This window comes from Perognathus longimembris, chromosome 17, assembly GCF_023159225.1.
Source record: "Perognathus longimembris pacificus isolate PPM17 chromosome 17, ASM2315922v1, whole genome shotgun sequence".
Classification (NCBI taxonomy): Eukaryota; Metazoa; Chordata; class Mammalia; order Rodentia; family Heteromyidae; genus Perognathus; species Perognathus longimembris.
Window position 1 is genome coordinate 5,662,366 of NC_063177.1, and position 24,239 is coordinate 5,686,604.

At 47.5% G+C, this 24,239-nt stretch overlaps 2 protein-coding genes across 2 annotated transcripts in view; both read left to right on the forward strand.

The window, feature by feature from the left end:
• Pik3r6 (phosphoinositide-3-kinase regulatory subunit 6) overlaps positions 1 to 748 on the forward strand; it is a 36,043-nt gene extending 35,295 nt beyond the window's left edge. Inside the window, exon 19 of the mRNA XM_048366129.1 lies at positions 358 to 748. Within this exon, the coding sequence (XP_048222086.1) occupies positions 358 to 514 (157 nt within the window). The 3' untranslated portion in view covers positions 515 to 748. The remainder of the gene's footprint in view (positions 1 to 357) is intronic.
• Positions 749 to 5,124: 4,376 nt separating this feature from the next.
• Mfsd6l (major facilitator superfamily domain containing 6 like) lies at positions 5,125 to 7,126 on the forward strand. The gene has a single exon (XM_048366005.1). It carries the CDS (start codon positions 5,303 to 5,305, stop codon positions 7,091 to 7,093), a length of 1,791 nt encoding a protein of 596 aa, XP_048221962.1. The 5' UTR covers positions 5,125 to 5,302; the 3' UTR covers positions 7,094 to 7,126.
• Positions 7,127 to 24,239: the final 17,113 nt, after the last annotated feature.

A 24,239-nucleotide genomic window follows, 5' to 3' on the forward strand; every position in this document is an offset into this window, starting at 1 on the left:
GGTACACTCAGCCTACAGCCCTCCAGACCCAACCCCCTTGCGCTGGCTCTGAGAGGCCTTCCACCCAGGCAGCTCTCTGGAGCATCTGTGCCCCCAATTGATGTGACCTTGCAGGCTTTATTTAGGGAACTGTGTTCAGTGAGAGACAAACAGAGACAGAGAGAGAGACACACACACAGAGACAGAGACAAACACAGAAATTCATCTCCTCTCCTGAGGAGCCCAGGCTCCCCATATTCTTTCTCCTTTTGATTTTTCCTCTTTCCCCTGCACACCACCTTCTTCCATACATTTCAAATGCACTGGGCATCTCTGGGCCCTCAGATGGTCCTCTGAGCCAGTCTGTCCCCACCACAGATTCGAGGTTGACCCCTGCCCGGAGCCATGTTCTAGGACTCCGAAGTCCAAGATGCCATGGCTCAATCCACAAGAGCAGAAGGCGATGGAAAAGACCAAAGCTATGCCCAGGCCCCTTCAAATGCCCATCAACACCTTCTCTGGCATCATCCAGTGAGCCCGCTGCCAGGACAGTGGAAGAATGGGTCCCAGGGCAGCAGGCTCAACAAGAAACATGACTCCCAGGCTCTCCAACACTCACACCAACAGCCGAAACAAAGGCCTGACGCCTTTGGAGAGCTCTGGCTTGGACCAGGAGTCTGGGAGTACTTGGGAGCTCAGGACCTGCCCGTGGGGTTGTGTGATGATGAAAAATGCAGACCAGGGTCAGGCGGTGCCTGAGTGGAGCCAAGCTGAGATGGAATGGAAGCACAGGCCCCTTGGGAAGCACCATTGTGTGTGTGTGTGTGTGTGTGTGTGTGTGTGTGTGTGTGTGTGTGTTGGTTCATTTTTGTGCTGGTCCTAAGGCTTGAACTCAAGGTGCAGGTACTGTTCCTGAGTATTTTCCATTCAAGGCTAGCACTCAACCACTTGAGCCACGGCTCCATTTTCAGATTTTTAATGGTTACTTGATGAAGATAAGAGTCTCGCAGACTTTCCTGCCAGGACTAGCTTGAAAGCAAGATCTTCAGATTTTAGCCTCCCGAGTAGGTAGGATTACAGGTGTGAGCCACTGGTGCTCAGCTTGCCTTTGTTTCAATCACTTCCTTCTACTCTTGTCTTTGACCACTCAAGCTCACCACTCCGCCTTAAAAACCAGCATCAGGGGCGCTGGGAATATGGCCAAATTACAAGAGTGCTTGCCTCATATACACGAAGCCCTGGGTTCGATTCTTCAGTACCACACATATAGAAAATGAAAAAGTCCAGAAGTGGCGCTGTGGCTCAAGTGGTAGAGTGCTAGCCTTGAGCAAAAAGAAGCCATAGACTCAGTGCTCAGGCCCTGAGTTCAGGCCCCAGGACTGGCAAACAAACAAACAAACAAACAAAAACACCAAAAAACCAGCATCAGATACTCCCAGGAGAAGAACACAAAAGCTCAAGGCCTCTGTGCTGTTGCTCATATAAAGTACTTATCCAAATGAATTCCAGGGAATGGAAACAATAATTTCTTTTTATCTTTTTGTCTTGTTGGTTCATTTCTTTTTTTTTTTTTTTTTTTTGGCCAGTCCTGGGCCTTGGACTCAGGGCCTGAGCACTGTCCCTGGCTTCTTCCCGCTCAAGGCTAGCACTCTGCCACTTGAGCCACAGCGCCGCTTCTGGCCGTTTTCTGTATATGTGGTGCTGGGGAATCGAACCTAGGGCCTCATGTATCCGAGGCAGGCATTCTTGCCACTAGGCTATATCCCCAGCCCCTTGTTGGTTCATTTCTATGTCTTGGGGGGGGAGGGCAAGGGGAGCACAGAGATGAAAGGACAAAGGATGAACAAATGCAGCATTGGTACTCACTAGACACTGCATTGAAAATGAACTGTACAAATTGTGGGTGAAGATTTAAGGAAAACACTGGGAGAGAGTGAGGGAAGGGGCGACATGGTCTAAAAAGAAATGTGCTATTCAGCTGACTTGGGTAACTGTAGCTTATGTTATTTATGTCCCCCTGTGTACTTCGTCTTTATAGTAACAATCTAAAAAATCTAAAAGGAAAAAAAGTCAGTATCAGAGCTGCTATTTCAGCCATTGCTCTAGGGCCAAGGGGAAAGATGGAAGAAGGTCAAAGGGGAGCAAAGTTGCTGGCTCTTGGGTCTGCTCACCCTATGTGTGCCGAGGCACATCTCTCCCCCTGAAGAAAAGAATGGCAGAGTGGATAAATGCGCATGGAAGTATTTCTCTTTTGTCTACTACTCAACAATATTTATATTTTAATAGAAACCAGAGGGCAGACCTTGTCACTAACGTAGGGATGGTCCTCACAAGGCACAAGGTAGAGGTGGAAATAGTCATTTTAGAGGATCTTGAGATTAAAGACACTACAATTCTTAACATTTGAGTTCAAAATTTTACACCCAGGTATAAAAATGGGAGCATCAATGACAGTGTTCTAGCATCCCACCCTTAGGAGGCAGTCTCCACTCAAGAAGGAGAAAGTAACCATGAGAAGGCAAAGACTCGAGCTCAGCCCTGAAGAGGCCTTTTGAAGTTTGAGGCTACAAGAGGAGAAAAGTGAAGCCTATGTCTGTAATCTTAGCTACTCAGGAACCTGAGATCAGAAGATCAAAGTTCAAAACCAACCTGGGCAAGAAAGTCCATGAGACTCTTATCTCCAATGACCCACGGAAGAGCTGGAAGTGGGGCTGTGGCTCAAGGGGTACAGCACCAGCCTTGAGTGAAAAAGCCAAGGAACAATGCCCAGGTCCTGAGTCCAAGCCCTAGTATCAGTACACACACACACACACACACACACACACACACACACACACACACACCGTAACAACTTTGGCTTCTCATTGTCCTAGGAATCAGGACAAGTACTGCGCCTTAAAGTCTCTGCAGGGGCATGAGAGCCAGGCACAGGTTTTCTCAGGTAGATAGGAGTCTCAAAGGGGAAAGAGTGGAGCCATGGGCAGCAGTGTGGAGCCCAGCACCTGGAGCCCTGCAGATGTGAGCACTTGAGAGCAAGCAGTGGGCAGAGTGCCTGCCTCCCAGGGCAGATGAGCCTGGGACTGGTCAAGACAAAGATGGATGAAGGACATGATAAGGAGAGGGACAAGGGACAGGCCTAGTGTGGCTGAGCTGTTTTGACACCTGAAATGACTACAGACAGTATCACTGAAGTTGAGTGAGTTGCCTGGAGATGGCTGAATTTCTTTTTCCTTTGTTTCTGTATTGGCAGGATATAAACTTCTTCATATTCATGAGATCTGTAAGTAGACATGTTTAGAGTTTCCCAGCTGTTAAAGTGTAAAAGTACTGGGCTTTCTCCCCAGCTTTCTAACAATGTCAAGTCTTAGACTAAATTCTGCTACATAAGCAAACAGATTAACAAGTATTCCTGCCCCCAGCCCTACCCATTGCCAAGGCAAGGGTTTTAGATCAGTTGTAGAACACTTGCCTAGCATGTGTAAGGTCCTAGGTTCAATTCCCAGCACTATGAAAAACAGAAGAAAAGCTGGGTGCCAGTGGTTCATGCTTGTAATCCTACCTACTTAGGAGGCTGAGATCTGAGGATCTCCATCTCAGGCAGAAAAATCTCCATGAGACTCTTTTTTTTTTTTTTTTTTTTTTTTTTGGCCAGTCCTGGGGCTTGGACTCAGGGCCTGAGCACTGTCCCTGGCTTCTTTTTTGCTCAAGGCTAGCACTCTGCCACTTGAGCCACAGCGCCACTTCTGGCCGTTTTCTGTATATGTGGTGCTGGGGAATTGAACCCAGGGCCTCATGTACACGAGGCAAGCACTCTTGCCACTAGGCCATATCCCCAGCCCTCCATGAGACTCTTATCTCCAATGAACTACTCAAAAAAGCCAGAAGTGATGCTGTGGTAGAGCACTAGCCTTGAGTACAAAGAGGCCCAGGGACAGTGTCTAGACCCTGAGTTCAAGCCTCAGGACTGGCAAAAAAAAAAAGTTAACAAATCACTGGATTAATTTGAAGTGAAGTTTATGGCATTATTTGGACTGCTAGAATATCTAGATTCTTCTATTCTTTCAAATGAAGACAAGAATGCCTCATAAATACTGTAGATCACATACTGTTAAATTCACCTGTAAAAATTTTATGTTAACAGATGAAACCACTTCTTTCGACCTAAAATTGTGGATTCGCTTTTATCGGCTGCCTCTTAAGTGTGGCTTTTAATTAAAAGCTAGTTTGGGACCACTGGAAGATGTACCTCCAAATAAAGCCAGATATATTGCCCTAGGTCCAGATTACAACTACCAGTACAGATAGACTTCTGAGGGGCTGTGATGAGCCACCAGGATCTGCTCTGACTCCCCTTAGCTGACAAAAACGTGTTGCACAATGTCACGTTTTTTCCAGGGCAGTTTGGATACAATGAAACAGTCCTAGATCTTAGGAACAACAACAAAAAGTCCCTGCCTTCCCAAAGCCTTTGATTGTTTGGAAACACTATGAACAAGGTAAATACAAGACCTAAAGGGGCAGAACACTTGATAGTAACCAAGTAGTAGGAACAATTAAAGCAGAGGGTGGAGATGAGTCTTGGGTTACACTTTCACTTGGTGCACAGGGGGTGATCAGTGTGAGTGCCGGTGGATTGGGAAGCTTTAGAGTAACAAAGAAGAAGGAGCTTAGTAGATCTCTTTTCTCCACTCCTCCCACGTCCATCCCCCATCCTGACCCAGACATCCTGGAAGAAAGGCACAGGACACCCTTGGGCCAGGTGGAGCCTGTACCCCAGCTCAGAACACACCTTGGAGGCCCCAGGATGTGTCTGTACCTGCGCACATCCGGCAGCGGGTGGAAAAGCCACCAGCGGGACGTGGCAGGTGCGGCGGACAGGTGTGCCGGCCGCGCCCCGCCCCGGCCTCCACGCCACGCCCCCCCCGCCGCAGCACCACGCCCCGTGCCACGCCCCCAGCCGCCGCGCCGTGCCTGCGTCACGCCCCCAGCAACAAGCCACGCCCACTGTCACGCCCCATCCGCCACACCACGCCCTCCGCCACGCCCCTAGCCGGCGCACCACGCCTTCTACCACTCCCCCCAGTCTGTCACGACCCCTTCGGGGGCGGGGCTGCTTCCGGGTGGGGGCGGCCGTTGACTGGGTGAGCGCGGCGCCGCCCGGGGCGGAGGCCGGCCGCTGTGGGGCTCGCCCTGAGCCGGGACCCCCCCCCCCCCAGCCTCCCTCCCGGGGATCATGGAACCGCGCCCTCCCCGGCCGCCACCGCGCCCGCGCCACGCTCCCCTCCACGGTCCCCATGTCTGGATCTGACGGAGCCGGGCAGCCATGAGCGCCAACCCCCAGTGGGACGTCAGCAGGGCGCTGGGGGTGGCCCGGCTCTTCCACCTGGTGTGCGGGGTCCGGGACGCCTGCGTGACCCCGTTTTTGACGCTGTACCTGCGGCAGCTGGGCCTGGCCGCGCCCTGGGTGGGCATCCTCATGGGGACCAAGCACCTGGTGGCGGCCTGCTGGGCTCCCTTGTGCACCTTCCTGGCCAGGAGCTACCAGAAGCGGCGGATGCTTCTGATCGGCTCGCTGCTGGGCTCGGCGGGGGCCAGCCTGCTCATGGTGCTGGTCCCCGCCCTGGATGGACACCTGAGGGAGCGCCCTTGCAACGGGAGCGACAGCGTGCCCGCCACGGCCCTGCCTCGGGGGGCCGCGATCCCTGGGAACACGACCTCCGCCCGAGAGTGGAGCTCGAGCCCGCCAGTCGGGGCGCTCGGCCTTCCCGCCCGGAGGAGGAGGGACGCCCCCGAGGCACCTGGCCTGGGAAACGGACCCCGCGAAGACCGCGGAGCACGTCCGAGTGGCCTCCGGGGCCGCTGGGTGGGCCCGATTGAAGAAGCCAGGACTTCGACCCAAGTTCCCGGGTCTCGTACTTCTGAAGTAAGAGACGACGCTTGGGAGAGCGCCCTGGAGGTGGTGAATTCCGCCCTCGCCCTGCTTCCCTTGGGGACAGTGCCAGAAAATCCAGCCAACTTGTCAGAGGTCGAGGAGGAAGCCCAGGCCCTCGGCCTCTCCCTGGAAGGGTTGCGGTGGACTTTCACCCTCTCCCTGGGGTTCGTGGTGTTTTGGGAACTGCTCACCGCCCCTCTGGAGCAGGTGGCAGATGACAGCCTTTATGAATACTTAGATTTCGTGGATGCCACCGACCGCTACCGACACTTGTGGATCTGGAGGTTGCTGGGCATGTCAGCAGGTGTGTGTGGCATCACCGCCTTGGTGGGGCAACTGGACTGCCTCCCCATGACCAACGGCCCGCGGGGAGTGGTCCACTTCTACAGCTACTCCCTGGTCAGTATCCTGGCCTCGTTGGTGAGCATCGCCTTCCCTGTCCCCATCTCCAGGCGGCCGGAACCCAGCTACAAAACCATCAAAGCCCTGTCTGTCATAGGAGGCGACCCCCGCCTCGTGCTCCTGGCTCTGACCGTCTTTTTCATAGGAGCTGTGGCCAGCACGGTGCAGAACTTCCTATTCTGGCACATGAAAGACCACGGCAGCAGTGAGCTGATCATGGGGTTTTCTGTGGCCCTCAGCTTGCTGGGGGAGCTCCTGCTCCATCCATTCAAAACGGTGTTGCTCAAGAAACTGTCCCGGGTGGGCGTGGTCGGGCTGGGGCTGGGCTGCCTGGCTGCGCAGTTGCTTTACTACTCTTTCCTCTGGAGCTGGTGGTCCGTCCTGCCCGTGCAGGTCCTCGGGGCCATCAGCAGCGGGGCGCTGTGGTGGGGCGTGGCGGCCTCCATAGAGGAAGGAGCCACCCCAGGCACCGAGAGACCTCTGGGCACCATGTTCCAGGGCCACTTTTACGGAGGTGGCTGCAGTCTGGGCAGCTTTGTAGGGGGGTTCGTGGTGATGCGATTCAACCTGGTTGTGCTGTACCGGTCCTGCTGTGTGGTCCTTGTGCTCTGGCTGGCCTTGTTCCTGTCCATCCAACCCAGGCTGCCCAAAGGGCAGAAGATCAACTACTCGAAGCTGTTGGCTGTGGAGGGAAGCGACACCAGCGACTCTGAGCAGGGGTCTGAGCGGGACTGGCTCGTGAGGGCCATGAAGGAGGAGCATTGCGGCTGGAAGGGCTGAATGGGGCACAGCACACACAGCACATGCACCTGGGAAGGCTCTAAGGGATTGGACAGAACTCGGTCCAATCAGGAGCCAGGATCTACAAAGGATGGCATCCCTCCCCAGCCACTGGGAGCCTTGGGGAGGAGAAGCCTGAGTATGCCTGAGGCCCAACAGGATCATCTCATTATATGATTTTCTTTTGAAGTAAAAAAAAAAAAAAAAAAAAAAAGAAGATTTGACTCTTTTCTGCCATTCAATCTTTTTTTTAAAAAAATAACAATGGAGAATAATACATTTGGTTTAAAAACTCCTTTGCATTCACTTCCTTTTGAGGAGATCTGGGAAGGCCTTAACTGCAGTGGTTAGTGTGATATTCGGTCCCAGGAATAGCTATAGTGAGGGCATGAAATTGGCAGCTTCAGAAAGGCAAGGGGGTTCTGCAAAATGCAGTAGGCAGAGGGGGAGCTGGCTTGGATGAGACATGGGTGTCCCCAGGGGTCATAAAAGTGGAGGCCCAGCCAGATGCTGGCGGCTCAAAGCTTCAAGGTACTCAGGAGGCTGAGATCTGAGGATAACAGTTTGAAGCCAGCTGAGGCAGAAAAATCTACAAGACTGTGATCTTCAGTTAACCATCAAAAAGCCAAAAGTGGAGCTGTGGTTCAAGTGGTAGAGCATCAGCTTTGAGGGGAAAAAAAGCCAAGCAAGAGCACAAGGCCCTGAGTTCAAGCCCAATACCAGCACAAGAAAAATCAAAACAGAGGAGGTAGCCTGTTCTATAAATGCTCAGCTAGGACAGGTGATAATGGCACTGAACACTGACCCTTCCCCAACACACAACACGCACACATTATATACTCTTACTAGAGAAAATGATGGAGCATGTACTGTGTGCTGGGAACACAGGGTGGTTGACAAGTCTCATTCTTTCTCTCAAATGTGTATGTTGGTTCCCCTGGCCCTTTATTTCAGAGGCCAGTGTGCAGTATCCCAGTTGTGCTACCTGAGAATCAACAAAATGATCTGGATGTAGAAGCAGCCTCATTACATCAATGCAGCTGTGACTCTGAGCTAGAGAAAAGGAAGCAATACATGCACGTTCACTGGGAAGACATGTATTTAGGGTCTTTAGGAAGCTTTAGGTTACAAATAACTAATACAAAATGACTTTGCCTTTGGTATCCATTTGTCTTATCTAAGACATACAGGCCATGGCAGTCCAGGGCTCAAATGGGGGCTCACAGATGCCCGTGAGGACATAGAGTCCTTTCATTGCCAGACTGTCAGACAGCATGTAGGCCCCCCATATTTATACTCGGCTGCTGTACCTCCAGGCCTCTTGCGTATGTTCCAGGCAGAAAGCAAAGAGACAGTCAATAGGGTAATGGGAGAAACAGGATCAAGAAGACAGAAGCTTCCACAGAACTTCTTGGGTGATTTCTGTTAAAGTTATGTCACCTGCCCATCTCATTGCAGAAGAGACTGAAAAGCAGTCTTTTCAGCTGGTTGCAGTGACACCCCAAGCAAAATCAAGGTTATGTGAAGATCCAAGGGTGGATATTAGATCAAATAGGAACTCCTACAGCTATGTCAGCAATGAAGTTCATATCTAGATCTGCCTCATTCCAAAGCCTATGTTCCCTTTAGCCCAATAAACTGGCTTCCCCGCAGCTAGTGGGTGGCAGAGTTGAGTGGCACCAGGACCCGAAATTTTAATTAATTGTCTGGAGCCAAGAATTTGGTGAAGAGAGAGAAAAAATGGAATGTTAATATTGGGTAGTATCTAGTGTTTATCATATAGCAGAGCGTACAATAATACCACAATACACACATATATGCCCTCCTGATCTACACTAAGAGGAACTGGTATAGGAGCTAAGGTAAGTATAACTAAGAAGAAGAATAGAAGGAAGGAGGGGTCACTGCAATTTGCCTGTGTCTATAGCACAACTCCTGCATTCCCGTGAGCCATGGGAATGCCCAACTGTGGATGGCTCAATATCCTTTGGGACTGAGATGAGCAGGAGATGTGAGTGGTACTGAAGGAGGAGCTAAAGGGAAGAATGATTTAAGAGTCTATGTACTTGGTTACTAAGTGTTGGACTCACTCTGATCCCTAAGGAATGTGCTACTCTTTCTTGGGGACCTCAAAAGCAAAACACAGAGCCCTAGATTCATACAGCCAATAGCACCCAGGTGTGTGGCTCATACCCAAAGTCCCTACTACTCAGGAGGCAGCGATCTGGAGGATTATGGTTCAATGCCTAGGCAAAAAGATCCCATCTTGACAAAAAAAAAAAAAAAAGTTAATGGCCCATCATGGTGCATACCTATCATCCCAAATAGACAGGCAGCAGAAGTAGAAGGGTCAAGGTCTAAATCAGTCACAGGCACAACACAAAACAACAAATACAAGACCTACCTGAAAAATAAACAAAAAGTCTGAGTGCTAGAGAGCCTGCTTAGCAACTGCAAGGCATTAAGTTAAAAAAATTTTTTTAAAGTCGTCTAGCTAGACTTACACACACACACACACACACACACACACACACACACACACACAGTATCATATTGGAAGTATCTGAAAATTCTGTTTCCTGGGAACATTATCTGGAGGAGAAAATGGTGGTATCTCTGATTGTTTCAAAGTTGATAAAAATGTAAAGAATGGTTGATAACATGACTTTGTTTAAACAACGCCAGGCCTGCATCACCACACACACTTTGTGGCAGGGTTTCCAACATTATGGGGTTCTGAACCCTTCTAATAATCTAAAGATTGCCACAAATGTTCTCCCTTGATGCTTATCACATTTCATTGGTTGGGTTACAAATCCCCAAAACAACAATAATAGCAAAACACTTCCTAAGCTCAGATTAATGAAACAGATTGGCTTGCTTGAGACATCTTTTGGCCAAATGTCTTTGCAGTAGCCCCAAATTGTAAACTTTTTCCCTAATATTATCTTCCCTTGAGCCCAGTCAGTGATTTCACCATCACAAAACTCCCCTCCCCCAGTGCAATTCATTCTGCTGCTTTGTGTTCCTCCAGACTTTTGTCTTGTACCCAGTGATGCCTGGGGTGAGACAAACAGAAACCAAAGGCTGGGATGGAGAAGAGGTAGAAGTGAATGAAGGCCGGGGAAGGCAGCTTCAGTACACACACATACAGAGAAGGCCAAACTGGCTATCAGAACAGCTCCACAGCCACAACCATTGGTTGCAGTCAAGCATGTGACATCGGAGTATGGACCAATGGAACTCCTCCTTGGAATATGGGTCCAAAGCTAGCCACCCGATTGGTTCAGATGTAACAGTGTGCACTGCATTTAATTACTATGATAAATTCTGGTTGGAAACAAAGCAGATGACAGAAAAGAAGGCCTAACCAGCAGTAGGTATACAGAATGATACAGGACAAGCTCCATAAGCATGTCAGCAAGTGAGAGGCAGATGAGTCCTGGGGGGCATGACGCAAACCTGCATAGCAAAAGAAACAAAGATTGATTAGGTCAAAAAAACAGACTTAGAAGGCAATGGGCCATGGTGGCTCATGCCTGAAATCCTAGCTACTCAGGAGGCTGAGTGAGATCTGAGGATCGAAATTGCAAGCCAGCCTGAGCAGGAAAGTTTGTGGCACTCTTATTTCCAATAAACTACAAAAATAAGCTGGAAGTAGAGTTTGGCTCTGGTGGCAGAGCTCTAGTCCTGGGGGGGGGGGGGGGGGTGGAAAATTGCAACAGTACTCAGGCCCTGAGTTCAAGCCCCAGTACCAACACACACACACACACACACACACACACACACAATTTCAGGCTGGGTAACAGTGTGGCTCACACCCATAATTCTTGAAGCTCAGATCTAGTGATTCAAAGGTATCCTGGGAAGAAAAAGTCAGCAAGACTCCACCTCTAATGAAGCAGTAAAAAGCTGTAAGCCATGGCTAAAGTGGTAGAGCACCATCCTAGCAAGTGAGCCAAGCAAGTATGAGGCCCTGAGTTCAAAACCTAGTCTTGGATATATGTTTAATCAGCTACTCAAGTCAGTAGGTCAGGTAAGTTTTACAAGGTCAAATGCAATGAAATTCTGAACCCCAGTCTTGAGATTCTTGCAGATTGCAAGCCTAACATTCTGATCTTTCTTGGTTCTTGCTAAGAGGAAAGTAAATATTGAAAGAGTTGTGCTGGTTATGCTTAGATTTACAGACATTATTCTCCAAGTGAATTTGGTAGAACACTTAATCCTAGTAGGAGAGAGAAACAAAAAGGATCCCCAAAAACCTTGGAAAATGATGACCATTATTGATTCATCTTAGAAACTTACAATGCCTATTAACAAAGCAAAACCTCTCAAAAGTCCTGTAGTCAACAAGCTTGTTTCTCTTGCTTAACATGTTAAGTCCCCTGGAATATTTGGTGAAACCAACCCCCACTCCCCAATCTGACAGAGCCAGTATTCCTTCCCTGGGAGACATTTTGGAAGATAACCAGTATTAGCTGTTTGGGGGGGGGGGCTCACTTTTTTGTTGTTGTTGGCCATGGGATTTGAATCCAGGGCCTGGGCACCATCCTTGAGAATTTTTGTTCAAGCCTAGTGCTCTCCCATCTTGAACCACAGCTCCACTTCAAGGTTTTTTTAAGGTGGTTAATTGGCGATAAGGGTCTCATAGACTTTCCTGCCCAGGCTTGCTTTGAGCCAGGATCCTCAGATCTCAGCCTCCTGAGTAGCTAGGATTACAGGCATGAGCCAGCAGCATGTAGCTTTGGGAATAACCTTTTTAATTCAGCAAAGTTGTTGTTCAGGGACAAATCTGAGTTCACAAACTAGCAAGAGTCCTGAGCATCGTGCTAAGAACTTGATAAAGTTTATTATTTGTTTTTTGAGTGTGTGTCAGTACTGGGTATTGAATTCAGGGCCTGGGTACTGTCCTTTAACTTGTTTGTTCAAGGCTGGTGCTTAACCATTCCAGCCACAGCTTCACTTCCTGCCTTTTTCTGGTTAATTAAAGAATTAAAGATCAGAGTCTCATGAACTTTTCTGTCCAGGCTGGCTTTGAACCTCAATCCTCTGATCTCAGCCTCCTGAGCCTCTAGGATTACAGTTTTGAGACTCTGGCGCCCAACTTCAACTTCTCTTTTTCCCTCATTGCTCAGGTACTACCTCTTTTAAAGTGCTTCTGAAGGTGACTGACTTCTGGAATGGTGGTATGAGAATGGTGGTGAACCACTCTTCCTTAAAAACAACACAGATGGGGTGGGAATGTGGCTTAGTGGTAGAATGCTTGCCTAGCATGCATGAAGCACTGAGTTCGATTCCTCAGTACCACATAAACAAAAAAAGCCAGAAGTAGTGCTGTGGCTCAAGAGGTAGAGTGTTACCCTTGAGCAAAAAGAAGCCAAAGACAGTGCTCGGGCAAAGTTCAAGCCCCAGGACTGGCAAAAAAAAAAAAAAAAAAAAAAAGACAACACAAATGTTGGCAATGCAACTAGAACAAGCCATTCCAGAGCTCTGCGTATGTGCCAAAGCTGCAGGATGAGTGAAAGATTGTGTTACCACAAGAAAATACTGACTTCCAATAAAACAGAGGTATCTATGGCATTACAACTTGGTGATTCAGTAGCCATGAGAAGCTAGCAGTCACAAGGTGAGGAGGGAGGACTAACCTCTCAGGGAGCTCTGTCAAAACAGGCTGTATTGGAGGATGGGTGCTAGAGGGTGGGAGGAGGCAATGGACATGAATAAGGATGAATATTGTCAAAGAGTGTGTGTGTGCGTGTGCGTGCGCACACATGCACGCACATGCACGCGTGCACGTGGGCAAGTACTAGGGCCTGAACTGGGGGCTTTATGCTCTTAACTTATTTGGCTTTGTCACTCAAGGCTGGTGCTCTACCACTTGAACCATACCTCCACTTCTGGAGTTTTGCTGCTTTATTGGAGATGTCTCACAGACTTTTGTGCCCAGGCTGCCTTTCAAAGCTTGGATTTTCAGATCTCAGCTTCCTAAGTAACTAGGAATTCAATTATGAGTCACAAGCACCTGGCTCAGAGTACCTTATATATCCATGTATGAAAATAGAATAATGAAAGCTGTTGAAATTGTTTTAAGAAGCAGGGAGGGGTGAGGAAGTCAGGTGAAGACGGTGAGCTTGACCAGGGTCCATTGTATGCATATGTAGAAATTCCACAATGAAATTTCCCTTTTACAACTAATAAAAATCACCACCCCCAATCCTTTCCTACAGCATAATCAATATTTTGACTAAATTAGCAGCTTCTTGGAAAATTCATTTCCACCGTGTTATATTTTGTTTGACTTACAGCTCAGATCAGGGGAAAGAAAACTATCTCCAGAGCACTACTAAAAACAAAATGCATAAGCTACCTTAGATATCTCAGGCTCTCATCTTGCTTGCAGCAAACAAGAGCCTGGCCAACCGCAATACAAACTTACCAGGAAATCTTTGAGAAATAGACAAGTACAGGAATGTTTTTAAAGCGCTAATGTTCCTGGGGATGTGGAAGTCTGGGTATATGTACATGTGTGGAAACAACATTAGAAAGAAGTAAGTTTTTGCCATTCACCTCTGGCTGACCTTGAGTCCTTATGCAAGCAAGAAATCAAGGCCATGGCCAACTTACTAACTGCCCGGGGTGGGGGTGGGGTTGAAAATGTGCTTTCTGATCAGATTCCCTTAGCAAGGGGTGGGACACAGGGCATGGAGGGAAATCTTCGACCTCCTCATTGGATGGCCACTCAAATATGCTGACTTAAGGGAAGACCCCAAGAAACTAGCCTTTGGGCACACGTTTTCTCTCATATGTGGAAGCAAGAGCCAAAATATAATGAGATGATAGCCTATGCAGGACTCTGGGCATTCACACACAGTCAGTAAAGAGGACACCTTTAGGGGAGAAACCCAAAGGTATAACTTCTCTGAACATTTAAAATACTAATTATCAAGCCAGATGCTGGTGGCTCACACCTGTAATCCTAGCTACTCAGGAGGCTGAGATCTGAAGATCAAGGTTCAAAGCCAGCCTGAGCAGAAAAGTCTGTGAGATTTTTTATCTCCAGTTAACCATCCAAACACCAAAAGTGGAGCTGAGACTCAAAGTGGTAGAGTGCTAGCCTTAAGCAAAAAAGCTCAAGGACAGTACTCAGGCCTTGAGTTCAAGCCCTTTGACTGACAAAAAATAAATAAAACACTATTTGTTGAAATAAACTCCAGAACATGGAAACATGTTCTTTTTGTTGTTGTTTTGGTGGTCCTGGTGGTGTTTGTTTTGGTTTTGGTTTTTTTTTCTTCTGGGGGTACAATACAGGGGATGCAGAAAGGGATGAACAAAGAGTGAACAAATGCAATCACGCTATGTGGAAAATGACCTATGTAACCGTGGGCAGGGATGGGAGGGAGAAAGTGAAGGGAGGGGTGACATTGTCCAAAACCAGAAATGTATTCATTATTTGACTTATGAAATGATAACTCCTCTATACAACACTTTACTAATAACAATAAAATTATATTTTTAAATGAACAATTTCTTCTTTTTTTCATGTGCTAACAGGGAAATCAGGGTCTGTGCACTGCAAAGAGTATAGGATATATAGAAACAATTCAAGAAGTTACCAAATAAATAGCAAAAGGAAAATAAATAATAACACAAGTCCAACAATAACAAGGAAAAGAATGCAGAAATCTACAAGACATGCCACATCACAGAAACATAATCAGACAACAGAAAATGTCAGACTGGAGGTATAGCTTAATTGGTGGAGCTCCAGCCCTAAGCCAATAAAGCCAAAGGAGAGCTCAAAAGTTTTTTAGTTGTTTTGCACTAGGGAAAGTTGCCCTATGACTCAAATACCATTAAAATGTTGCATTTGAAAAGTACAACTTGAAAGTGGAGTGGCTCAGGTGTTAGATTGCCAGCCTTGAGTGAGAAAGATAATGAACAGTGTCCAGGACCTGAGTTTAAGCCCCAGTATTGGCATTAAAAAAAAGTATTGTTTGAAATGCAGTAACTTTTGTGCATATAATACTTGCAATGGCGTATAATACTTATAATGGATTGTCAAAGGTTGAATGGTAGATAATGTAGACATAACAAAAAGTCTTCATTAATTGCAAATATGCCTGGGTTACTACCTAGTTGAAGAATTTGAATAATATTTAGTTACTTTTAATAAATAGCATAGTTCAACTAATACACCCATAATTTATGAGTAGAAAGATGAGAAATAAATGTACAAAATGACAAGACTGTTACCTCAAAAGACAAACATCTTTATTTTATGTATCTGATTTAGTATAGCTGTTGTTTGATCTGAGCAATAAAGGTGGACAGAGGGAGAAAGAGAGAAATATAAAATGGCAAGAAGAATACAGAAGTAAAATTACTAGTGTAAGTTGTGGTGCGGTAACATTTATGACCAAAAAATGAATAGATTTTTGGTAAAAAAATAATATATTGTATTTATTATACTTGGCACCTTTGGCTCATCTGTAATCCTAGCTACTCAAGAGGCTAAGATCTGAGGATCATAGTTCAAAGCCAGCCTGGGGAAAGTCCATGTGACTCTTATCTCCAATTAACCACTCCCAAACCAGAAGTGGAGCCATGGCTCAAAGTGGTAGAGTGCTAGTCTTGAGTGAAAAAGCTCAGGGTCAATGCCCAGGTAGTGTGTGAGTGTGTGTGTGTGTGTGTGTGTGTGTGTGTGTGTTGCATTTAACTACATAACAATTTTCTGCCACTCAAAATACAGCCATTTTAAGTCAAAGGACCAGAGAAAAACTGAGAAAAGTACTTGTAATTTGTTGCATATACAGAAGACTGTTTTCAAGCCAGGTGCTTGTGGCTCATGCCTATAACCTAGTGACTCGGGAGACTAAGATCTGAGGATCAAATTTCAAAGCCAGCTGGGGCAGAAATGTCAGTGAGACTCTTGCCTCCAATTAATCATTCAAAAGCCGGAAGTGGAGCTATGGCTTAAGTGGTAGAGTGCCAGACTTAAGCAAAAATGCTAAGGGACAAGGCCTGGGCTCTGTGTTCAAGCCCCAGTACCAGCAAACACACACACACACACACACACACACACACACACACACACACACACACACACACACACTGTTTTTCCACAGTTAAGGACACTGGACATCCAAGATCAGGGTGTTGCCAGAGGATTGCTGTCTGTGCTCCTGGCTGTAGACAGTCACTTTCCCACAGTGTGCCAACAGTCTTTGCTGTGAGCTATACAGAAAGGAACCAGCTGTTGTCTCTTCTTATATCATGGGGTTAGGACTCCACACTTAGGACCTCATTTAACCCTAGTTGTCTCTTAAAGACTTTGTCTCCAAATAGGTTAGAGCTTCAACACGTGGATGGCCCCATAAGGGGACATAGAAATAGAAGGGGTTCTCACATCTTCAGCACTGCTCTCCTCTCAACTGACTACTCTAGGTTGGCATTAAGTTGGTGCTGAGCCAGTGCTGGCTTGCTTGGTTCTTGCCACATGGTGGTGACAGTATTTGCATTGGTGTTTCTGGGACATCATGAATGAGAGGAATAGCATGGCCCAGCCCCCCTCCCATCCCCTCAGTGTCTGTCTTTCTCCATAAGATTCCCTTTCAGTTTTTGTCTGGATTTCCAATAACCCACCAACCACCCTTGCCTCTCAGCAGCAGCTTCAGAGCAGGAAGAGCTTTTCCTGGTTTCCAGCCTTGGGGAATTCCTGGCTTTGCTAAACCAAAGATGAGGTTTATTCTCTGAGCTTCCTTTTTTTTTAAAAAAAAATTATATAATGAGGAGGTTGGAACAGATGATTCTAGGCTGTCCTAGCTCTACAATTCTGAGTGTGCATGAGGAATGAAGAGGTGGTAGTTCACGTAAGGCACACTGAGATATTTTAAGACTATAGTTTCCAAGGAGATAAAGAGGCTCAGTGGGGAAATACCCAACACAGGAGAGTTGTTAGTATGAACAGATGTCAAGTTTAGAGGGTGGGTGTCAATCAAGGTTCAGGGAATGCAGTGAAGGGGAGAGTGTTGACAAACATTCACAAGAAAAGGGGAAAGCTACCAATCAAAAGGAGATTTGGGCAAGTACCAAGGGTTCATGCCTATTATCCTAGCTACTCAGGAGGCTAAGGTCAGAAGGATCCTGATTTGAAGTCATCCTGGACAAAAACGTTTGGGAGACTATTTTTAATTAACTAGCAAAATTGCTGGGAGGCAGGTATGGTTCAAGTGGTAGAGCCAGGAGCAAGAAAGTAAAATGAGAAGGTAAGGCCCTGAATTTAAACCCTGGTGCCAGAAAAATAATAATAGAAAGAATATTAAGACAAAGTGAAGGAAGAAGAGGAGAAAGGGGAGGAGAAGAAGGAGGAGGAGGAGGGAGAGGAGGAGAAGGAGCAGATTTATAAGTATAGTGCTATAGTCGTGAGTGCACAGCTGTTATCCTAGCACTTGAGAAGCTGAGAGAGGAGGACCTCAAGTTTGAGGCCTACCTGGGCTACCTAGTGGGAACCTGAGAGAAAGGAAAGAAGAAAGGGGGAGAGGGAGGGAAGAATAAAGGGAGGATGAACAGGAAAGAAGGGGGGAAGGAGAAGGGAGGAGGGAAAGAGAGAAAATAACTATAAATTCTGAAATACTATAAATATTTTGTAAATCTGAAAAGACATGTCATTGCCAATGAACATCATTATCAATGCATAGTAAGCTACATCTCCATGCTCCTCCATCTTTCCCTTCACCCCCACCAAGAGGCATTGATTGTGACCCTGGACTGGTTCTTCATTATACTGGGGAGTTCTTTACATTTCCACTTCATGTGTACTTATTCAGGAACAGTATTTAAAAAAAACAAAACAGAGATGATATTTGAAGACTGAGAAGTGTGGTTTTTAAATAGTGGCATATAGAATAACTTCAGTCAGTGAGAACATGAGAGGTTCCTCTTGATTCTTTTTTGGTCCCCAGAGCAGAGTCCCCAGCAGCAGCTTCTGTAGGAAGATGGAGAAAGATCAGCCATCTCCCAGATGCAAGACAGTCTCTTCTTAGAAATGTCAGCATTGTAGCCATGTGGTGGTGGCTCATGCCTATAATCCTAGCTACTCAGGAGGCTGAGATCTGAAGATTGTGGTTTGAAGACAGCCTAGGCAGGAAAGTCCATGAGACTCTTATCTCCAATGAGTCACAAGAAAAAGCCAGAAGTGGCTCTGTGGCTCACATGGTAGAGCTCTAACCTTGAGCAAAATGAGCCCAGGGACAGTGACCAAGCCCAGAGTTCTAGCCCTACAACTGAGAAAGAAAGAAAGAAAGAAAGAAAGAAAGAAAGAAAGAAAGAAAGAAAGAAAGAAAGAAAGAAAGAAAGAAAGAAAGAAAGAGAGAGAGAGAAAGAAAGAAAGAGAAAGAAAGAAAGAAAGAGAGAGAAAGAAAGAGAGAGAGAAAGAAAGAAAGAGAGAGAGAGAAAGAGAGAAAGAGAGAGAGAGAGAAAGAAAGAAAGAAAGAAAGAAAGAAAGAAAGAAAGAAAGAAAGAAAGAAAGAAAGAAAGAAAGAAAGAAAGGAAGGAAGGAAGGAAGGAAGGGAGGGAGGGAGGGAGGGAGGGAGGGAGGGAGAAGGAAGGAAGGAAGGAAGGAGCAGGAAGGAAGGCAGGCAAGCAAGGAAGCTGGATTTATGAAAATCCCTCATCTTTAGACAAGCCAGCCCAGCAGGGGCCACGTACCAAGCCTAAATGCTGCTGTAACAAATCCATTAAAATGCACTCTATGAGCCGTAAAAATAATGTGTTGAAGGGAGCATCTTTATAATTTTGCTTTTGAAATTATATTTCTGAATCACTCATTTAATTTACAAATTGCTTTTCTCTTTAAAAATCCGGGCCTAATTGGGAATTCTTGAGAAGTGAGAACATCAGCTCCGCAGTTGCCTCTCAGAAGTGTGAAGTGCTGTGTGAATGGTGAATGGTGAAGTTAAAGATAGTGAGGCTGGCATATGACATTTGTGTGCATTTCATTAAATAGTTCTCTAGTTGAGAGAGAGTGAGCGAGAGAGAGAGAGAGAGAGAGAGAGAGAGAGAGAGAGAGAGAGAGAGAGAGAGAATAGATAAGAGTCTCATAGACTTTTCTGTCCTGGCTGACTTTCGACCATGATCCTCAGATGTTTCCTGAGTAGCTAGGATAACAGGTGTAAAGCACCAGTGCCTTGTTGGTTTCCTAGTTTAGAGATAATAAAGTCAGGCTTCAGACATCATTGTGGGCTCCTTGAAAGCTCATAGACCTTGGGCTCTGTGTCCTTGAGTTTGGGGGATTAGCAACCCATGTCTGAGGGCACCATGTGGCTCCTGTGTCTCAGCCCCTTTCTCCTCCCCCTGCCCCCACCAGTCACTTGTAGCGGCAGCTAGGGCAGAGCCCTGTAGATGACACACCATTGGGCAGTCACCACAATCTGGGGATTGGCCATCGCAAACAGTGGGGACCTGAGGTTGCCCGTTGTTGGGATTATAGGCATGAGCCATCATACTCAACCAAAAGTAAGAAATTATTTTACACATGCCACGACACAAATGACCTTGAGAATGCTATGCTAAGTAAAATAAGAGAGTCACAAAAGACACGTGCTATATAACTCCTAGCTGCTGAGGGGCCAGGGGTGGTCGGAGCGTAAAGGCAGAGCTGAGGTGGTGGTTACCCGGGATCTGGAGGAGCAGGAAGTGGGGAGCTGCTGAGTTTTGTTTTTATAAAAATAGTCTGGAAATGGGGGATAGCACAACAATATAAATATGCTTACCAATACTGAACAATACACTTAAATCCTTAACTCATGTGGGTGGAATTTCCATCTTTATGACATCGAATCATTATTCAAAAGTCTTATTATGAGTCTCTATTCAAGGCTGTGTGTGTGTGTGTGTGTGTGTGTGTACTGCAGCTTGAACTAAGGACCTGGGAACTGTCCCTTAGCTTTTTTTTTTTTTTAAGGGATTTTATTTATTTTTTGTTTTGTTTTGTTTTGTTTGCCAGTCCTGGGCTTGGACTCAGGGCCTGAGCACTGTCCCTGGCTTCTTCCCGCTCAAGGCTAGCACTCTGCCACTTGAGCCACAGCGCCGCTTCTGGCCGTTTTCTGTATATGTGGTGCTGGGGAATCGAACCTAGGGCCTCGTGTATCCGAGGCAGGCACTCTTGCCACTAGGCTATATCCCCAGCCCCCTGGCTTGTTTTTGCTCAAGGCTAGCACTCTGCCACTTGAGCCACAGAGTCACTTCTGGCCATTTTCTGTATATGTAGTGCTGGGGAATTGAACCTAGGACCTCCTGTATACGAGGCGAGCACTCTTGCCACTAGGCCATACTTTATTTTATTCTCAGATTTTATTCTCCTGAGTAGCCAGTATTACAGACTTGAGCCACTTTGTAACTTATCACTGATACTCCTCTAATGCATAGAAATCAACTTCATCTTCTTGCAAATTGCACAGTATCACATTAAATTCACAGCATTTTTTTTTTTTTTTTTTTGCCAGTCCTGCGCTTTGGACTCAGGGCCTGAGCACTGTCCCTGGCTTGTTTTTGCTCAAGGCTAGCATACTCTGCCACTTGAGCCACAGCGCCACTTCTGGCCATTTTCTGTATATGTGGTGCTGGGGAATTGAACCTAGGACCTCCTGTATATGAGGCGAGCACTCTTGCCACTAGGCCATATCCCCAGCCCAAATTCACAGCATTTTAATTCATTAATCATTTTCTTGAATTTCTGTAGTATGTGATCACAGTTATCTGCCATAGTGTGAAAGATGGAAAGAAAAAAATGTGATTTTCTTCTTTTTGTCTACCTCAGGCATTCAAAACAATACTGAATGATCACAGTGAGAGCTGGACTGTCTCGTCTCTTATCTTTAACAAGAAAACGTCTTTGATGTAACTTGTCTGCTGGCTTCCAATATTTTATATCACATTCATAAAGTGAATTAGTTTTAAGGATGTGTTGACTTTTTTTTGTGCCAACCTTGGGATTTGAACTCAGGACCTGGACACAGTCCTTGAGGGTTTTTGTTTTGTTTTGTTTTTGCTTTTGCTTGTTTGCTCAAGGCTAGAGCTCTACCACTTGAGCCACACCTCTACTTCTGTCTTTTTGGTGGTTTTTCCCAGTAAGAGTCTCAAGGACTTTCCCGCTCAGCTCTCAGTCCCCTGTGTAGCTGGGATTAAGGCGTGAGCCACCAGTGCCCAGCAGACTGTCAGGTTCTTTATGATGCTCTGTCTTCAGCCAACCCCCAAACCTTGTTCTCATTCTCAAAAGGAATATTACATGAAGTGATCTCCTGTTCATTGGAAAAAGTTCCTTTATCGACAGATGCAGCGAACCACATTTCTACTGGCTTCAGTTACTGAGTAACATGTGAAAGTTCCCATCTGACATCAGTATGCAGAGGAGATAGCGACTTAGGAGAGGAAGGACTTTATCTGCCTTTTCTTCCGCGACCTCAGTCCAGGGCTCAGTCCGGGCCCCAGGGATGGAGAAGAGCTGCAAGGTGGGCGGGGCTTAGAACCCCAATCTTTCCTGGAGGTGAATCTTCCGAGGGGGCTGAGTTCGCAGATATTTGCCTACATCGTTGTTTTTCTTCTGCCATTAGCCCATTTCCTCTTTTAAAGCAGGGAGGAGAGGCCAGGACAGAAAACAAAATATATTGATTGGTTTTCAGCTATCTAAAACGATCAGTTACTTAAGTCCATTAAGAAATTGTACCTAGGGGCTGGGGATATAGCCTAGTGGCAAGAGTGCCTGCCTCGGATACACGAGGCCCTAGGTTCGATTCCCCAGCACCACATATACAGAAAACGGCCAGAAGCGGCGCTGTGGCTCAAGTGGCAGAGTGCTAGCCTTGAGCGGGAAGAAGCCAGGGACAGTGCTCAGGCCCTGAGTCCAAGGCCCACGACTGGCCAAAAAAAAAAAAAAAAAAAAAAAAAGAAATTGTACCTAGAGGCAACTACCAAGACATACCAGAGCACTGGGTTGGGAGAGTGTCATTTTGGTTTGGTTTGGTTTGGTTTTTTTGGCCAGTCCTGAGCCTTGAACTCAGGGCCTGAGTACTGTCCCTGGCTTCTTTCTGCTCAAGGCTAGCACTCTGCCACTTGAGCCACAGCGCCACTTCTGGACATTTTCTATATATGTGGTGCTAAGGAATCAAACCCAGGGCTTCATGTATATGAGGCAAGCACTCTTGCCACTATTGCCACTATATTCCCAGCTCCATTGGGAGGGGGAGGGGAGTTAGTTTTATTTTTTGTGCTAGTGCCAGAGCTTGAACTCAGGTTCTCAAACTCTCACTCAGCTTCTTGCTAGTACCCACTTGAGCCTCCAGCATGGCCTTTAATTTTTTTTGTTTGAAAATGCTAAAAGCAGAAGGGTTACAATTACATAAAGGGGTTGCAGAGTGGCTACAGTTACAAAAGGCCTGGGGTTTTGCTGGTATTTGGAAATGGACTCTTACAGACTTTTCTCCCCAGGCTGACTTCAAACTGAGACCCTCCAGTTCTCCTTAATAATCTAAATGACAGGTGTGAGCCAGCGTCTGACTTGGAAAGGTGGTTTTAAGGGGTGGGGGTAGCTTTAAAAGAAACTAACCAGGCATTAGTGGCTCACCCCTGTAATCCTAACTACTCAGGAGGCTGAGATCTGATGAACATGGTTTGAAGCCAGGCCAGGCAACGAAGCCCATGAGGTTCTTATCTCCAATGAACCACCAAAAAACCAGAAGTGGGCCTGTGGCTCAAGTGGTTAAGCCCTAGTTTTGAGCAAAAAAGCTCAGGGATAGCGCCTAGGCCCCGAGTTCAAGTCCCAAGACTGGCACAAAAAATAAGATAAAGAAAGAAAGGAAGGAAGAGAGGGAGGGAGGAAGGGAGAAGGGGAGTAGGGATGGCGCGCCTCTTCCAGCAGGGATTCAGGTCAGTGCGCGAAGCGGCCAGAGGGGGGCGCCCGACAACCGCCGAAGCGCAGAGATGGAGACACCGCGGGGCGCGGCCGCCCAGCTGCACCCCACTTCCATCCCGCGGACGCACGCAGGCTCCCGCCGGCAGACAAATGCAGGGGGAAGGGGGACGAGGCGGAGGGCGCACGGGGAGCCGGGAGCCCCGGCCAGGAGAGCTGAGCTCCCCCACCCCCTACCCATTATAAAGTAAACCGTTGAAATACCAAACAATTGGAAAGACTTTTTTCCTCCCCTTTCTTTTGTGACCCTCAAAGCCTGGCTGCCTGGAGAGCCGCGCCCGGGCCGGTCCCCGCTGGCTGATCCACCCCCACCCCTTCGCTGCCCCCCCCCCCCACCAGCCTCTGGCTCCTCCCCACCCCTCGCTGCCCCCCCCCCACCCTCTGGCTCCTCCCCAGCCCCACCCCTTCGCTGCCCCCCCCCCCGCCAGCCTCTGGCTCCTCCCCACCCCTCGCTGCCCCCCCACCCTCTGGCTCCTCCCCAGCCCCACCCCTCGCTGCCCCCCTACACCGCCCCCCCCCCAACCTCTGGTTCCTCCTCCACACACACCTTGGTCCATCACTTGATTCTCACTTCAGGCCTCTTCCCCTGCCCCTCCTCCCCCTGTCCTCCTCTTCCTTTCTTCATGGCTGTCATCCAGGCCCAGCCTCCCCTTCTCCCTCCCCTCCCCTCTGGAGGGAGACCTTGGGAGCCCAGACCCACACACCCCATTTCTTCTTTACTAATTTCCATGTCTCCGCTGTGAACACCCATATTCTGCCTCTCTGGCCTGGGTACCATGACAACCAGGGGACCATCTGGCCTAACTTCTTCCCAGAATTCCTGAGGAGGGAGGTCAGGAACAGACAGGGCAGGATCCAAGTAAAAGTAGGGTTCAAGAGGACAGAGGGCAGAGGGCAGAGTGTGAGTTCTAGCTGTGGTCCACAGAGCCAAGCAGCCTGTTGCTAGGTAACAGGATCACCCATCACCACCCCCACCACCTCATTCTGAGCTGCCCTCCCTTGGCCTCTGCCTGGCTTCTGCTGAGTCTCTCTATCCCCCTAACCTTGAGAGCAAGAGGACAGAAGAATCAAGGGCCTAGTCACCACCCTTGAGTGCCTCCCCACCCACAACCCCCTGTGGCTCTGCCACTCATTGTTTCTCTGTGAAGCATAGGCCTTCTAGGCCCTGAGGTAACTGCCACC